An 18226-nucleotide genomic window follows, 5' to 3' on the forward strand; every position below is an offset into this window, starting at 1 on the left:
ATGGATTGCATGGAAGATATTGCAGCTTTGAAAATTGTGGTTATTGGCATGATTTTCTCTTGCTGAAATCTTGACTATTTGGATGGAATTAACTGCGGAAAAATGCAGTTTTTGAAGATGAATAGTTGTGATAATGATACTAAACTAAGTCGTGGAGTCGAAGTTCATTTCGCAGTTATCTATCTTAGACAGTTAGACTTAGATAAGAATTCAACTTTTGTTGTCTCGTGATTTGTACAAATCTGCAAAGCATTTCTTATTTTATTTGCATATGTTCATGTTATGTTTTTTTGTAAGATCTTATTTAAGCTATATTTAAAAGTTTCTCTCTTTTTTCTCAATTCAAAAAAAAAAATGATATATGTTGGAGGGGTTGGTGTAATAGTGTAGTGATTCGACTATTTATCGTGATCTAATTTCTCATAGTTCGTACTTGTTTCTGTAATAATTCTCCAATTCTCGATGATTAAATACTCGTCGTATTTATATAAATTAAATCCTCAATCTTGAGATTTAATACGTGAAAGTCGGAATTAATTCGCGACTTAATACCTTAACACATATAACGCGAAATAATAAAATTATTATGCATATGATCTCAAATTATAATTCCAGCAATTTGATTTAAATAACACGATTTATGAAATCGGTTATAAATGTAAAATTTCTAATGCTAGTGATTCAATCAACTGGTAATGCAAAGTTTCAAATGTGTAGCTAAACCAAAAATTTAATTATTGGTTTGATTCATGACTGAATATTAAATCGCAGCTCTGTATTTCTTATACAGACTTTTGCTGAAATAATATTATCTGAACAAAATAATCACAATAAATAATTAAAAGAATTTTATAACTAATGCACATATTTAATCTAATATGTATTTAAAAGAGCGGGGCATTACATTAATTATCATTACAATACAATCAAAATCATGAACTCCTAAATTTTGCCAACAACCAAAACAAACGAATATTGCTGGGCAATAATTTCAAAGTTGGTATCTTAAAAATTCACTACTCCCTCAAGATACACCTCCGGCGGCTGAAGCGCCCTCCGATCCACAGCGGCACCAACACCTCATTCCTCAGCCTATCCCTCACATCTATTTCTCATTCATCAAAGCTAAAACAAAACTCTCGACATAAATTGTGAAGGAAAAATAGATCGAAATTCTTCAATCTCGACAAAATCACTACAGCTTTGATCACATTAGATCGAAATTCTTCAATCCTCCTCAGACGCTGGAAAATTCTTCAATCACTACTCCGAAATTGGGGCTAGGGCTCGCGCTGTCGAAATAGGATTCAGGAAAAGGCGACTGAGCGCCATCGGCGACGCCGTCCTCGGTGAGAATGTCAGAGAGCGCCGTGTAGCAGAGAGGGTAGGGGTGAGAGCCACTGGATCTGGGGGAGCTAGGGCTCAAGCGCCGGAGCTCGAGCAGAGAGGGGGAGTTGTTGAGAGCGGCGGCTGTAGCAGGAGTTGTGGTCGCCGGAGGAGATAAGAAAGAGGTGCTGTGCGTCGCGGTGGTGGTGGCTGTGCGGTGCTGCCGGAGATTGAGTGGCCGCGCGGCGCTGCGGACGGGCGGCGGACGGGTAGCGAGAGGGAGAGGGGGAGCCGAAGGGAGAGAGAGAGAGAGAGAGGATTGAAGGAGAGAAGAAGAATTCACGCTGCAACATGGCAAATGGCAGAATTCACTATTTATACAAGGGCATTTCGGACATTTCACGCAAAAACTGGCTAAAATTTTAAATTTTAATCCTATAGGCTAAATTTTAAGTTTACAATATGAAATAGGCTAGATTCATATATTCACACTTAATAATATCATACGTTAGTTACACTTTTTGATTATTTTCATAAAAGTACAAGTTAATAAAAAAAATCATAACAAATTAGTGGAATTAAAATTAAAATAAAAAAATGTAAATGAATGACTAGAATTGTGAGAATAATGTTATGTGTTGAGCACATTGATCAATAACTCAACAAAAATATACTATAGGACAATATATCATAATAAATTAGTGAATATGAAATAAAAATTAAAACATAAAAAATAAATTACTATAATAGTGAAAACAATGTCATATGCTGACACATTGATCGATTACTAAATCAAAATATGTTATAGGACATTATATTACAATAAGTTAACGAGCTTGATATAAAAAATATAAAATACGAAGGGATAGGTAAAATGTTTAGAATAATATCATACATTAACTATTTTCTTTGATTATTTCATACAAGTATAGGTTAATGAATAAATCATAACAAATTAGTGAAATCGAAATAAAACTTATCGAACATAAATCTATGACTATAACTGTGTGAATAATGTCATATGTTGAGGACATCGATCGATAACTCAATAAAAATATACTATCTGGCAATATATTATAATAAATTAGTAAACTCGAAAAAAATGAATATAATTATGAAAATAATATCATACATTGAGCACAACAATCAATTACTCAATAAAACATGTGTGACACTTTGGGAAAGCTTACTATCTATATGAGATTTTTATTTATTTTTCGTTGTGTTTTGACTTACGATGATATGGTTTAAGCCTTTAAGGTTTTTATTTTGTTTTTAGTTATATGAATTGGTGATTTAATTTGATGTTAGTCGATTTATTTATTTATTTTATTATTTTTGTAGCAAAAATAAGATTCAATGAACAATATACAGTTTTTAAATGAACATAACACAATTCTTCAATGAATAGAAACCCACCCAGATAATAAATCAGTGTTATACCCATGACGCTTTGGCAATTCTTTCTTCGAGAGAAGGCACTTGAACTCCTCCGGCACCGTCGCGGGGATGGCAAATCGACGGCGGAGCTCGAAATCAGCCGCCTTCAGCTTCAATTCCTTCAAATGTAAATGAATATGCTCACAAAATCACAAATCAATTCAAATATGAATTAGAGCTAATTAAACCACAAAGCATTTCCATTGAATATATATGTGATAAGAAATAAAAATCTTATTGCTTAACTCATCAAACAGAAACCTTTTTCTATTGAACTACTTCTTTAGTATCAATGTGTGTGAAAGAATAACTAATCCATAAAATAAGTGGTGAGATATGTTGTGACAATGAATGTGAGTATGAAAGATAGAACACAACGAATGATAACCCAGTTCGATTAAACAACCTACATTTGGGGGGCCTCGCTGTAACGCCCCGTCTTTTCCCTAGAATAATTTTGAACTTAGATTTAAGATGATTCACGCTGAATTGAGAAAATGAATTTATTTTAATTCCAACAAAAATGATTTACAAAAAAGCATTTGTAAATTAGTTATTAAATTGATATGCATTGCATATTTATTTAATTAAGCATTCAAGCATTTAAGTGAGTATGTGAATTTTATTCTCATATTGGGCCTCATGTTTTAATTTCTTTGAGTAACCAAATAAGAACCGGCCCAAACTATTCCAATCAAGCCCAACCCACCACTCTTCCTCAAGATATTTCTCCACCTCCACCGCCTTACTTTCTCTTTCTCTCTTCAAATACACCTCCTCTGCAAGTTCACGAAAATCATCTTCTCTCAATTCACTCAATTCTCTCTCGTTCCAACACCGAAGAGAAACCTCAAGAACAACACCCAACAAATTCAAGAACAGCAGCCAACGATTCACCCAGCAAATTCAAGCCAAGGTTTCACCTTTTAACTCCCCTGCTTCTTCACTTCACTTTCGTTTAGAAACCCATTTTCATGTTCATGTTTGTGTGTTTATGTGTATGTTTTGCTGCATATTTTTTTTTTGAAAGAATAGATAAAGGTTGAGTCTTGATTCTTTTTATGTTGCTTAAGATGTCGAGCCTTGAGCGTGAATTTTTGTGGAGTGTTGAATGGTGGCTGAATTGATTTTGGATGGGAGTCGAGAGTAGAGGAGAGTGAGGGTAGCGGCCGTGGCTTGCTGCGGTCGCCGGAAATAGAGGGAGGTGACGGCACTTCGCCGTTGCCAAGGAGGTGATCGGCGAGAGCTGTACTGGTAGGCTGAGAAAGAGAGAGTCGGTGGGTGTTTAGATATTTTGGGAGAAGAGAGTAGGGCTGTGCAGAGCTGGGAAGGCCAGAGCTGGTAAAGCCAAAGCTGGGAAAGCCAGAGCTGGGAAGGCCAGAGCTGGGAAGGCCAGAGCTGGGAAAGCCAGAGCTGGAAGGCCAGAGCTGGGAAGACCAGAGCTGACCGCCAGAGCTGAAATGCCAGAGCTGACCGCTAGAGCTGAATGCCAGAGCTGACCGCTAGAGCTGAAATGCCAGAGCTGACCGACAGAGCTGAAATGCCAGAGCTTGCCAGAGCTGATCGCCAGAGCTAAATTCCAGAGCTGACTAGCAGGGCAGAGAAAAGGGGGGGCAGAGGCTGCAGTGGGCTGTCTTTGTTTATGTATCTTGGACTTGTGCTTTTTAAGTAGACTATTATGCTTAAGTATAAAATGAGTCATGCATTGCATCATGATTTAATTGGTTATTTTTAAAACTCCAATTACAAAAAAAAGACGAGTAAGAATATTGTTGGTGTTCTTAACTCAAGAGAAATGTTTTTAATTATTTATTCATTAAATTTTGAAAACCCGGCTAAGTGAACCATAGAAAGTTAAGCACTTTACCGTGACTTGAGTTTAGATTTAAGAGACCTATTAAGAATAGATTTCTTGTAGGCTTTGAACGTCAGGAGGATTAGCACTGCTATTCCGATTCAGAGATAATAAGAGTTAAACGACAGGCTTTGCCTATTCAGGTGGGCTTATTTTACAAATGTATGATTTAGCTATTGAGCTTAAATGTTTCAATGAAATGAAAACTGTTTATCCAATAAAATATTTATGTGCACTCTGCTCTGTTTAAGGCTCGCAATTCAGGGATCGATCGAGGTTCTCTTATGGCCTAACACGTTATTTGAGAATTGTGTACACTTGTTAGTTGTTTCGGTGGGTTGATCTCCATCGGACACTAATTCATGTAAAAGGCGTTATAAGGGTGCTTGGCTGGATGTGTTCCGGAGCATGTATCATGTAAGGCCTGCCTGGGTAGCGTCCCGAGGTCAATTCAACTTGTCTGAGTTACGTCCTCAGGGCAAGTGCAATGGGAGAAATGGATCCGTCGGTGGCTAAAAGGTCCGGGATCACAGCGAGTAACAGAAAGGGAGTGTGACATGTGCGTACAAATGAAAGAAAATGTTTTAACATGTTTAGAAATTATTTAAAATCTTCTAAGTCATGTCAAGTATAATTGGATAAACTGCTTTTACGAAAATGAATGAAATGTTTATGAAAATGCTTGCCCACTGAGTACATTAGTACTTAGCCCAAAAATACCTTCAAATATTTTTCAGGTTGGCTGGTAGGTGTTGACGGGATGGAGCTGAGGCTAGGATTCAATATTCTATTAAGACTTCCGCTGCAATGCAAGCTTTCAACTGTCTTTTGTTTTATCAACTTAAGACCTTCATGTTCAACATTAAATGATATCCCTGATCGAGTTTAGACTCTTAACTCCTAGATTTATGCTAATGAATGTCGGTTGTCAGAAGCATGAAACAGAACTTGTGATCCAAAGGGGACTAGCCCGACTTATTATTTTATTCGGGTTTTAACAAGGTTTTTCCTTGTTTATTTCTATGATTAGTCGCACCTCGATTATATTTATTCATTCAAGAATTGGGGTGTGACAGAGTGGTATCAGAGCATAAGTTTTCTTTCATGTCTCTGATAACCATACAGTTTTTGATGTCGAGTCTAGAATAGTATCTCTAGACTTCTAAGAATGTCAGTAGCCCTCAGCTCGCCGACACACTGCCGCAACCAAGGTACGATAATAGTTTCAAAAATATACATATATGTATTTCAGATGTTATGAATGTTTCCAAGAAAAAGTGTGCGCTTTCAATGAATGATGTTATATGAATTGCTTATCGCTTTCATATTGTTATTTTGAGTCTCCGACTCATATAACCAGCTAAGTATCGTATTAGGGACTACCCGAACCCTTAACGATAGTGTCGTGTTTGGGACTACCCGAACCCATAACGACAAAAAGAATGAAGTATCGTGTTAGGGACTACCCGAACCCTTAACGATAGTGTCGTGTTTGGGACTACCCGAACCTATAACGACTAAAAGAATGAAGTATCGTGTTAGGGACTACCCGAACCCTTAACGATAGTTTCGTGTTTGGGACTACCCGAGCCCTTAACGAATCAATGTATGTATGGTCGAGTTAGATTCCTTGAATCTTTCCGGCACAAGCAAAGTTTTCAAGAAAGGGACTTTAAATGTCCATATATGTTAAGGTTTCAAAAGAAACAGAAGTAGGTATGTAAGTATGAATGAATGAGAAAGCTTTATGTTATCGTTTTAGGCTAGCTGCCTATACGATTAGAATGATGAGTCCTCTTACAAATCGGTTGAGTGCCACCCAAGAATGCCTTGAGAATGTTAGTCGTGATAGCACCGCTTGATCGATTTAAGTAAGGATTGATAAAATAGAAATGTTTAACATAGATATGTTACAACATAGAGGCAATGCCTTAAGACTAAGGATTCACTTGAGCTATTTCAATAGCGGTGAGATTAAGTTTTTCACATAAGAACTTATGTTGCTTATGATTATGATGTTAGTCGTGATAGCTTTGCTAGAACGGCATAGAATGGACTTTCATGGTATTAGTGATTTATAATGAAGTACTTATTAGTAAGTATGTTAAGTTAGAAGTTTGACCAGAGCCTTACATGAATAAGAAGTTGACATGATTGGGGGCGAAGATCCCATTTGACTGAGTGATTCGTTTTGTTGGGTCTGGCCAGCCCACATGACTAAGATCTCGGTGATTGTCAATTAGATTTTTAGCCTTGAAGTATAGTACCATCCCAATATATAGACTCGCACTATATAGTTGTTACATTAGATTTGATAATCAAAGCGATTTTGGAATCTCAAGCGAAGAACTGGAGCAGATAGTAAGTATGATGAAGTTTTTCAACCAGCTGTTCAATGTGTGGTCCACGTGGTGGACAATAATGAGGAAATGAGTTTACATGGCAGAAGGAATGCCATTAAGCTTTGAAGTGAAAGTTACCAAGATGATGAGAAAAGTTTGATGTTAGAATTCCTTAGTCAATCTAAGAAGGAGACTTAGGACGAAGGAAACAATTAAAGAAGTTCAACTGATTTGAGAGTACAAAGATATTTTTCCCAAGGAATCACCAAATTTTCACCAGACCTAGTTTCATGCAACATAGTATGTCACTATGGGAAGCACTAATTCAAGATGTCAAAACAAAAGATGATACACTAAGGATGTGTATTGATTATAAGAAGTTGAAGCAAGCTCATAAGAATAGATATCCTCTTTCGAGGATAGACGACCTGTTTGATCAGTTGAGAGGAGCTGGTGTGTTTTCCAGGATTGCCCTAAGATCTGGTTACCACCAACTCAGGATGAAAAGAGAAGACATCCCAAAGACAGCGTTTCGAACGCGTTACGGATTTTAAGAGTTCACCGTGATGCCTTTTGGATTAACAAATGCCCCAGTCGTTTTCATGGACCTAATGAACAGAGTTCTCCACTAGTATCTTGATAGTTTTGTCTTAGTGTTCATTGACGATATTCTCATATACTCTAAGACCGAAGAACAACATGAAGAGCACTTACGCATCGTACCCAAAACCCTGCCCAATGAGAAATGGTTTACCAAATTCAACAAGTGCGAATTTGGGTTAAAGGAAGTTATGTTTCTCAGTCACATAGTGTTGACTAAAGAAATCAAAGTAGACCCTGCCAAGATCGAAGCAGTCAAGGAATGGAAGGCACCATCAAACGTCAATGAGATCAGAAGTTTCCTCAGTCTAGCATGTTATTACAAAAGTTTCATCGAAGGATTCTCGAAATTGGCTAGGCCAATGACTCAGCTTTTGAGAAAAGGGACTAAGCATGTTGGTCCGAAGCTTGTAAACCAAGTTTTAAGGAATTCAAGACTAGGCTGACTACTGCACCAGTGTTAGATCCGAAACTAGTATCAAGGCTGGTCGAGAAAGTCGATCACATCTAGTAAAGAATCAAAGAAGCTCAGGATAGACAAAAGTCTTTCGCCGATAAACGCCGATCGGAGTTAGAATTCAATGTGGGGAATCGAGTTTTGTTCAAAGTTTCTCCCTCAAGGGGAGTTATACGTTTCGGAAAGAGAGGCAAGTTACGACCCCGTTATATAGGACCTTTTGAGATCATAGATAAGTTAGGCCTTTGTAGCCTATAAGTTGGCTCTGCCACCAAGCATTGTGGATGTATACAATACGTATTGCATCTCGCAATTAAGAAAGCATGTGATTAAGCAAGACAAGATAGCCCTAGCCAGGACCTAAGTTATGAAGAGAAATCAGTCCAGATACTTGATCGCAAGGTTCAAGTTTTACGAGGCAATAAATTTTGTTCTCGTCAAGAAGTGGAACCATCACAGGATGGAAAAGGCCACTAGAGAGATGAATGAGACGAATGACAAGTATCACAAGCTAGAATACCAGATATGTAATTCCGAGGACGGAATTTTTATAAGGAGGGAGGGATGTAACGCCCCGTCTTTTCCCTAGCTAAGTTTAGAATAATTTTGAACTTAGATTTAAGATGATTCACGCCGAATTGAGAAAATGAATTTATTTTAATTCCAACAAAAATGATTTACAAAAAAGCATTTGTAAATTTAGTTATTAAATTGATATGCATTGCATATTTATTTAATTAAGCATTCAAGCATTTAAGTGAGTATGTGAATTTTATTCTCATATTGGGCCTCAAGTTTTAATTTCTTTGAGTAACCAAATAAGAACCGGCCCAAACTATTCCAATCAAGCCCAACCCACCACTCTTCCTCAAGATATTTCTCCACCTCCACCGCCTTACTTTCTCTTTCTCTCTTCAAATACACCTCCACTGCAAGTTCACGAAAATCATCTTCACTCAATTCACTCAATTCTCTCTCGTTCCAACACCGAAGAGAAACCTCAAGAACAACACCCAACGAATTCAAGAACAGCAGCCAACGATTCACCCAGCAAATTCAAGCCAAGGTTTCACCTTTTAACTCCCCTGCTTCTTCACTTCACTTTCGTTTAGAAACCCATTTTCATGTTCATGTTTGTGTGTTTATATGTATGTTTTGCTGCATATTTTTTTTGAAATAATAGATAAAGGTTGAGTCTTGATTCTTTTTATGTTGCTTAAGATGTCGAGCCTTGAGCGTGAATTTCTGTGGAGTGTTGAATGGTGGCTGAATTGATTTTGGATGAGAGTCGAGAGTAGAGAAGAGTGAGAGTAGCGGCCGTGGCTTGCTGCGGTCGCTGGAAATAGAGGGAGGTGACGGCGCTTCGCCGTTGCCAAGGAGGTGATCGGCGAGAGCTGTACTGGTGGGCTGAGAAAGAGAGAGTCGGCGAGTGTTTAGATATTTTGGGAGATGAGAGTAGGGCTGTGCAGAGCTGGGAAGGCCAGAGCTGGGAAAGCCAGAGCTGGAAGGCCAGAGCTGGGAAGGCCAGAGCTGGGAAAGCCAGAGCTGGAAGGCCAGAGCTGGGAAAGCCAGAGCTGGAAGGCCAGAGCTGGGAAGACCAGAGCTAACCGCCAGAGCTGAAATGCCAGAGCTGACCGCTAGAGCTGAATGCCAGAGCTGACCGCCAGAGCTGAAATGCCAGAGCTGACCGACAGAGCTGAAATGCCAGAGCTGACCGCCAGAGCCGAGTGCCAGAGCTGACCGCCAGAGCTGAATGTCAGAGCTGAATGCCAGAGCTAACTAGCAGGGCAGAGAAAAGGGGGGGCAAAGGCGGCAGTGGGCTGTCTTTGTTTATGTATCTTGGACTTGTGCTTTTTAAGTAGACTATTATGCTTAAGTATGAAATGAGTCATGCATTGCATCATGATTTAATTGGTTATTTTTAAAACTCCAATTACAAAAGAAAGACGAGTAAGAATATTGTTGGTGTTCTTAACTCAAGAGAAATGTTTTCAATTATTTATTCATTAAATTTTGAAAACCCGGCTAAGTGAACCATAGAAAGTTAAGCACTTTACCGTGACTTGAGTTCAGATTTAAGAGACCTATTAAGAATAGATTTCTTGTAGGCTTTGAACGTCAGGAGGATTAGCATTGCTATTCCAATTCAGAGATAATAAGAGTTAAACGACAGGCTTTGCCTATTCAGGTGGGCTTATTTTACAAATGTATGATTTAGCTATTGAGCTTAAATGTTTCAATGAAATGAAAACTGTTTATCCAATAAAATGTTTATGTGCACTCTGCTCTGTTTAAGGCTCGCAATTCATGGATCGATCGAGGTTCTCTTATGGCCTAACACGTTATTTGAGAATTGTGTACACTTGTTAGTTGTTTCGGTGGGTTGATCTCCATCGGACACTAATTCATGTAAGAGGCGTTATAAGGGTGCTTGGCTGGATGTGTTCCGGAGTATGTATCATGTAAGGCCTGCCTGGGTAGCGTCCCGAGGTCAATTCAACTTGTTTGAGTTACGTCCTCAGGGCAAGTGCAATGGGAGAAATGGATCCGTCGGTGGCTAAAAGGTCCGGGATCACAGCGAGTAACAGAAATGGAGTGTGACATGTGCGCACAAATGAAAGAAAATGTTTTAACATGTTTAGAAGTTATTTAAAATCTTCTAAGTCATGTCAAGTATAATTGGATAAACTGCTCTTACGAAAATGAATGAAATGTTTATGAAAATGCTTGCCCACTGAGTACATTAGTACTTAGCCCAAAAATACCTTCAAATATTTTTCAGGTTGGCTGGTCGGTGTTGACGGGACGGAGCTGAGGCTAGGATTCAATATTCTATTAAGACTTTCGCTCCAATGCAAGCTTTCAACTGTCTTTTGTTTTATCAACTTAAGACCTTCATGTTCAATATTAAATGATATCACTGATCGAGTTTAGACTCTTAACTCCTAGATTTATGCTAATGAATGTCGGTTGTCAGAAGCATGAAACAGAACTTGTGATCCAAAGGGGACTAGCCCGACTTATTATTTTATTCGGGTTTTAACAAGGTTTTTCCTTGTTTATTTCTATGATTTTAGTCGCACCTCGATTATATTTATTCATTCAAGAATTGGGGTGTGACACTCGCCCAGGGAAAATTATCCATTATATATATGAAGTTAAGATGTACAAAGGACTTGCACACTAAGACACCCTCTTACTTAGCCTCTACATCTTCCCAAAACCTCACCAACAGTGAATAACTAAAAGCTAGACAACGACTAACTTTCTAGGCATGAACACCGGCGAACACCACCTAATCCCTCGAGAAACAAGAACCAACAATAAATAAGAGTATATGACTCTTTTACAATGTATGCTCAAGTGTATAACTCACAACACTCTTCTGCTAGAAAAAAGAAAAAGTACCGTATCAAAAATAGTACTACAGATGGTACTAGACCAGGGGGAAATACCTAGCAGGAACAAGAATACTCAACTACATGGCGAGAGCAATTAAGAACGAAAATCCCAAGCCATCTTCCACGAAATATGGCCTCCTTATATAGACTTCAAGCCTCCAATCTTATCTTGTAACCCAAGTTGATCCTTTCCTGGTCGTAGATGAAAACAAGAGTTCTAGCTTGATGAGGACTTTGCTTGGATGATCTTGATCTATTAATCTGATAATTATTCTTCAAGAAATAAGAGTCCAAGTGCTTCATAAATTTGTGGCCTATCTGATTTATAAGAAGTATATCCATACAACAATTATACTTCAAATAGGAGATTTGTGCTTATCCTAAAAAAATTGACATATCTGATACCGCCTCTGATGCCGTCTACTTAATGACAATACAACATAGAGTATCAATACTCTTAACAGTGTGTGTGTGTGCGTGTGAGAGATTTTCTGGCAGCAAGTATGAAGATAAGCAGGAAACAACAAGATTTTATTAAGAATTTCATTTTGGCACCTGACATCACCAACCATTTTCACGAAATTTTGGGCATAGTGAAATAAATATCATTATACATATAGAATGAATTATGAGTAAATAATAAATGAATTGGTCATATAAATAATTAGAAATATTAGGATTGAAACGTGATACATTTTATAGTAAAATTATATATAAGATCATGTTATAATTGCGATTAAATTGAAACTCTGTGTATTTTCTGATTAAATTATAAGGTCGTGTTATAAACAAAAAAATTGCAAACTATGGGTATTTTTCGGCAGTAGTTCTGCAATAGGAAACATTGATATCCATCCTTATGCTTCTTTTTTATGTTCTGTAGTTATACTACAATAAGACATCTTCTATCCATATAGTTCCGGTCAGATAGAGTTTATATGTTTAATCATAGAAACAGGTATAAAAGAAAACATCATTTGTTAAAGCATTGACGTTACCCAACGTGTCATTGTTTGTGGTCTGAAATGAGCAGCAACAACAATTGATGATCTAAAGGAAGAAAGTAACTTTCCCAAAAGGAAGAGAAACTAAATGAGTTATTTAAATAAAGACTTGTGGAGCTTACAGTAATGAAGCAACAAAAGCTCAAAGTTTTATAAGCCAAAAGGTCTGAACTTGTAACTAACAATCTTGGATGCTAGATGATTCTAATAACTTCTCACTATGACTTCAAAACCTCTGCAGTCTTTCGTGTGCTTTTCGAACTTGAGCTCGAACATGAAGGTCAAGTTGGTCTCCATATAAATCCTCTTGTTCTTCCACTATCTTTTTAGCTGACACCATTGCTGATTCACTGCAACGTTCAAAATAAATTGATTTCAGCGTTGGTATCTCTCCAACTTCTGAAGGGATCTCCTCCAATTCATATAATGTTAGAAGTCGAAGCTCCTGGAGAACTGGAAAGTGGGAGCTCTCAGCCATCTGATGATGGACGTGTATCATCTCTATCATATGATTTGAATGTTCTCAACAATCTAAGATTGTGAGGACTGTCAAAGTTTCTCGCATCCTCATCACATATTATAAGCATCAAGAAAATCCTGCAAGAAGGTAACATTTTCAGTGAGAGATTCAACTTGTTGATACGGATTTATTCGAGCCGAGTTACCTTTCATTAATTGTTTTCTAGAATATTTTCGTGCTGTGTTTATTTTCTTAGTTATAATTAATCATCCTCTTAATTTGAAGGCGTAGTGGCTACACCGATTTTAGATCTCTAGTAAATTGATTGCAATTACCCGTTCTCTGTGGTTCGACCCTGCTTACTACCATACTCATTTAATTCTTGGTAGAATTGCAAGAATTATTTGGTGGTATACGACGACCACCAATAAGTTATTTAAATAGAAAGAGTTGTACGTGGAGCTTACAGTAATGAAGCAACAAAAGCTCAAATTTTTATAGCTTACAAAACAAAAAGTCTGAAGTTCTAACTATAATTCTTGGATGATTCTAATAAAGACTCACTTCAACTTCAAAGTTGGGACTTGCCAAGCTCTGCAGTCTTTCGTGTTCTTTTCGAACTATAGCTCGAACATGAAGGTCTAGTTGGTCTCCATATAAATCCTGTTGTTCTTCTACTATTTTTTTAGCTGACTCTACCGCTGATTTGCTGCAACCTTTCAAAGTAATTGATTTCAGCGATGGTATTTCTCCAACTTCTGAAGGGATCTCCTCCAATTGTCGCAAACCTCGAAGACGAAGCTCGTGGAGAAGTGGAAAGTGGGAGTTCTCTGCCATCGTCCAATTTTTTAGACCATTACAATAGTGCAATTGTAGTAGCTTGAGGCTCCGGAATTGGCCCTCAATAGTGTCCCACTTGCCTGTTTTGAAGGCACCACCATGTAATACTAACTTCTGAAGAAGGGGCAACCACCCTATCTTTTGCAATATCTCTACCAACTCCAGATTATAGAGAGATAACTTCAACTTCTTGAGGGAGTGTGGGAAACTGATCCTCTGCAAATACTCATCATCATATCCATAATCGGTGGAGCACTGCAAGCTTTCCAATTTACTCAGACACTGAAGATAACTAAAAGAGTTTGCTCTCTCCGTTTGTTTCAATTCAATCAAACCCTCCATATCTTCCCAGTGGTAAACTAGATGCAATTTCTTGAGATTGGGAATTCTTTGAACCACCTCCTCATTCAAATACAAATTCATTACTCCTTTGAGCGTTTGTAGATTCTCCATGATAACGATATCATCACTCGGAGGATCTGGGAGAATCAATGCTTTTTCTACAAACTCGAGATGCCTAAGTTGATGCAATTTCCAAATCTCAATCGGTGCAACGAACTTATGGAATGCTGACTGCTGAACTATTAACGTAGATAGATTCCAAAGCAAATTGATTGAAGACGGGAATTCGGAGTTCCGATGAAGTTTAACAGCAAGGTGCCGTGAGTTCACCAATTGAAAAACATCTCCTAGGAAATGAACACCAACTCCAAATTGATTTGTATCTCTATCATATTCTTTGAATATTCTCAACAATCTAAAATTGTGAGGCATTTCAAAGTTCTTCTCATCACATATTATAGAACGAGCATGTGACAAAGATCTCGAGACTCCACCATTTTTAAAAACAAGCCGACGACATTCATTATCTATCACTGAAGGAGACTTTTCTATGATATGATAAAACCTCTCCTTTTCAACTTCTTTCAAGCACACGTCCCTCAACAAATCATGAATTTTACAGTACTTGACATTTCCAATAGACCCCAACTTATCAACTATTATCATATTTCTATCCACCAACTCCTTTAAGTACTCTTGCGCAATTGTTTCCAAGCATTTTCCATTACTCGTTGGTTTCAAAAATCCTTCTGAAACCCATAGCTTCTTCAGCATTGAGGCACGAATTCTACGATCTTCCTTAAAAACACCCATATACAAAAAGCATGGCTTCAAATAGTTGGGCAGATACGTATAGCTCATTCGCAATATTTTCAAGCAAAATTCATCATTATTCCTAATGACAATTGAATTTAAATTTTGCTCTATACGCATCCAATATTCTGTAGTGCGCTCAGATTTTGCCAAAAGACCTCCAATTGTAGCAATTGATAAAGGAAGCCCTTTACAATTTGCTACAATATTCTTTCCAATATCCTCCAACTCATGAGGAAAACAACTTTCTCCCCCAAACACAGTCTTGGTGAACAAATCCCAACTACTAGCCTCATCTAGAAATTTCATACCAACACCATAAGACTCACCCAACTGCAAAGTCAAGTTTGACAGCCTAGTTGTTACAATTATTCGACTCCCATTTTCGCAATCGGGAAAAGAAGACCTGATCTTGTCCCACACCTCTGTGCTCCACATATCATCCATAATTATGAGATACCTCCTACCCCATAAATACTTGTGTAGTGCTAATCTCAATTCAACCTCACTCAGATCACTACGCGAATCCCCACTTGCTTGGAAAAGAACTTCTCTAAGTGTTTCTCTCACACTATAAGTTTGAGAAATTGTAGTCCAAGCAAAAATATCAAAATGGTGTTTAACAAGCGCATGCTGAAATACATGTCGGGCAAGAGTGGTCTTACCAATGCCGCCCATCCCCATAATTGGGATGATTTGGCGACTGCGTTGGCCTCCGGTGAGCTTATCCAGCACTTCAAGTAACACCTCGTCGAAGCCCACCATCATGATTTCCTTCACAGTGGAAGAGGAGCCAGCATGAGTTGAGGAGACCTTTCTCTGCAGTTGAGCTGCGGTGGCAATCTCTGTGGCTTCCTTCTTGATGAAATTCATTTCTTCTATCACTTGTTGCAGATCGTGATAGAAGTCCTCAGCTGCATTTACACCGACCTCCAATTCATTTCTATCAATAGTTGCGCATTTGCACCGAGCTCGAAACAAGTTGACAAAACTGGACTTCTTCCCACGAATTGTGGATCGGTTATGAATTTGAAGCACAATTTGGGATTCGATGACATCCTCAGCTGCATAAACTGCATCAGCAATGCGACGCTCCAATGGATCCGCTTCATGGTCATCCACAACTGGGGAAATATAAGCATCAAGAAAATCCTGCAAGAAGGTAACATTTTCAGTGAGAGATTCAACTTGCTGTTTGTTGATAGAAATTGGAGGGGAAGGATGGTTTTCAAGGCGATCTATGATATGCATAAGAGAAACCAGAGCTCCATAAGCCGCCATGATTTATGGGAAGAATGAATAAAAATATATGAGATAATATTTGAGAGGCGAAGAAGGCAACCAATCTGGTATTATGATTTCCACCATTGAGATTTGAAACTTTTTATAGCAGATATAGATGAATAAGTTAAGTGCAGCACTACTGAAAATTCAAATCAATAAAACAAGTTGCAGTTGTTTTATGTAGACTTTTCTATGCAACTAGCTGAAAATTAATTGGATGTGCGTGCACATGCCATGTGCAGCACTCAATTGTCGGAACCACCAATATAATTAGCAAAAAGAGCTTCCGTTCACATGTAATAAATGTTAATTTATTTGAAAAAAAGCAAAAAATATAGATATATATATAAATATTATTTAATTTTTTAATTAGCAATTTGGTTTATCATCAATTTTAATAAAATAATAATTTGTAGATAACCCCTTTATAAATATACAGGTACTTTTAATATTATAAGTTTTTATTACGAAAATATTACAATTATGAATAATATGGTAACCTGTTAAAATATGAACCTATTGTTGAATAATCTTAAGCTTGAGATCTCCAATAATATCACCTACAATGAATTGATAGATACATACATTTATTTATTTTAGATATTATCTCTGATTTTTTTACAAGTTATAACTTGTTTTAAAATTATAATTTCTGGAATTAAGAAAATGCTCTATAAATTAAAAACTTATTAGTTTATCGATATATTAATAAATTACTAACGATAAAATTCTTAAATTCCAAAGTTATTATATTATAATGATTTTATTGTATTTTTTAAAGAAATCTAGCAGTCATATTGAATTTTCAAACATGTACATATGTAACATATCCTTTTTCATTTCAATTATTTAGTTGCACCTCGGTTCTAATTATTTATTCGGTATGACAATACAGCAAAACAAAATTACAAAACAAATAAAACAATAGCCGAGTCAAGATAGTATATATCTGTCTGCAAGAGGAATTTCTTCTTCAACCTTCTTTGCTCCAGCTATATTTTCTTCTTTTAGCTTCAGAGATTGCTACTTCTGGATTTAGAAGAGAAATTCTGAACATAAAATCTTGACCTTGAGAAAGTATTCACCAAAAGAAAGATTGGGGCATTGTCCCTTTTGTCGAATAGTCTGTAGACAGTTTGCCAAATTTCATGCGCCAATTTGCAGCGCATAATATATGATGGAACAAAGAATGAGAATCGATATTTTCAAAATAAATACGACCTTCGCATTGTGCTGCTTCCACTTCTTGAGTGCATCGGCGTTGTGCTGCTCTGATACCAATCATACCATGTAAAAAATTGAAAACAACGGAGTATGAATCTGTTGGCCCAAGAACGAACAACCCAACAATGAAAGAATACAATCGAAACAAGAATGAAATCCTAAAAAATGTAGACCATAAAATATTGAGGAGAGGTGAATAAAAAAGAGACATATGTATTACTTTTCGTTTTTTCTTCATATTACACAAGTAACTCAAATATTTATACTACTCAAAGCAGACATCTAGATCATTTACTTAATATCTTAGAAATCTGAAAAGACAAAGCGGACTAATTAATGCAAAAATAAAATAAAATTAAGAGTGTTATTAATTAATAGTTAAAACTTAAATCTTTTAAATTATTCGAAATTAGCTTATCAAATTCAGCTCATATTTTCAGTTTATAAAGTTTCAGCTCAGCTCAACTCAGCTTGCAGAAAACCAGTTTATGATTTCAGTTTATCAAAATTTCAACTTTAGCTATATCAGTTTATCACTTTTAACTTGTTCTGTGTATTGTTATTTTCCTTTTTTTATTTTAAGAGTTCATAGATCAGCCACAAACTTTTGGATCCACTGTATGTTGGAACGCTTCAATTCAAGGCCCAACCTGCTGTCACAACGTCCCTACAATGCGAGTTCGAGGGTTTTTTAGGACAGTAACTTAGATTGATTTGGAAATTAGGACAATAACTTTTGGACTTGTAAAAATAGGACACTAATTTTTCTTAAGAGTAAAATAGGACACTAATTAATAAGTGTTGCGTCCGCAGGACATTTTTCGGCCAATTATCAGCC

At 37.1% G+C, this 18226-nt stretch overlaps 1 protein-coding gene across 1 annotated transcript; it reads right to left on the reverse strand.

Moving 5' to 3' along the window:
* Positions 1-12488: 12488 nt before the first annotated feature.
* LOC130995188 (putative late blight resistance protein homolog R1A-3) lies at positions 12489-16282 on the reverse strand. Its single transcript, XM_057920340.1, has 2 exons — positions 13450-16282; positions 12489-13022 (listed from the first exon to the last, which is right to left on the reverse strand). The coding sequence occupies exons 1-2, from the start codon at positions 16159-16161 to the stop codon at positions 12996-12998; spliced, it is 2739 nt and encodes a 912-aa protein (XP_057776323.1). The 5' UTR covers positions 16162-16282; the 3' UTR covers positions 12489-12995.
* Positions 16283-18226: the final 1944 nt, after the last annotated feature.

The sequence above is a fragment of the Salvia miltiorrhiza genome, chromosome 7, assembly GCF_028751815.1.
Source record: "Salvia miltiorrhiza cultivar Shanhuang (shh) chromosome 7, IMPLAD_Smil_shh, whole genome shotgun sequence".
NCBI classification, from domain to species: domain Eukaryota; kingdom Viridiplantae; phylum Streptophyta; class Magnoliopsida; order Lamiales; family Lamiaceae; genus Salvia; species Salvia miltiorrhiza.

Excerpts from the sequence above, each read along its gene's own strand:
- LOC130995188 (XM_057920340.1), bottom strand. The coding sequence starts at position 16,161 with ATGGCGGCTTATGGAGCTCTGGTTTCTCTTATGCATATCATAGATCGC. Across the intron at positions 13,023-13,449 it reads GTCCCAACTTTGAAGTTGAA|GATTTTCTTGATGCTTATAA; the intron begins GTGAGTCTTTAT and ends ACCTTCTTGCAG.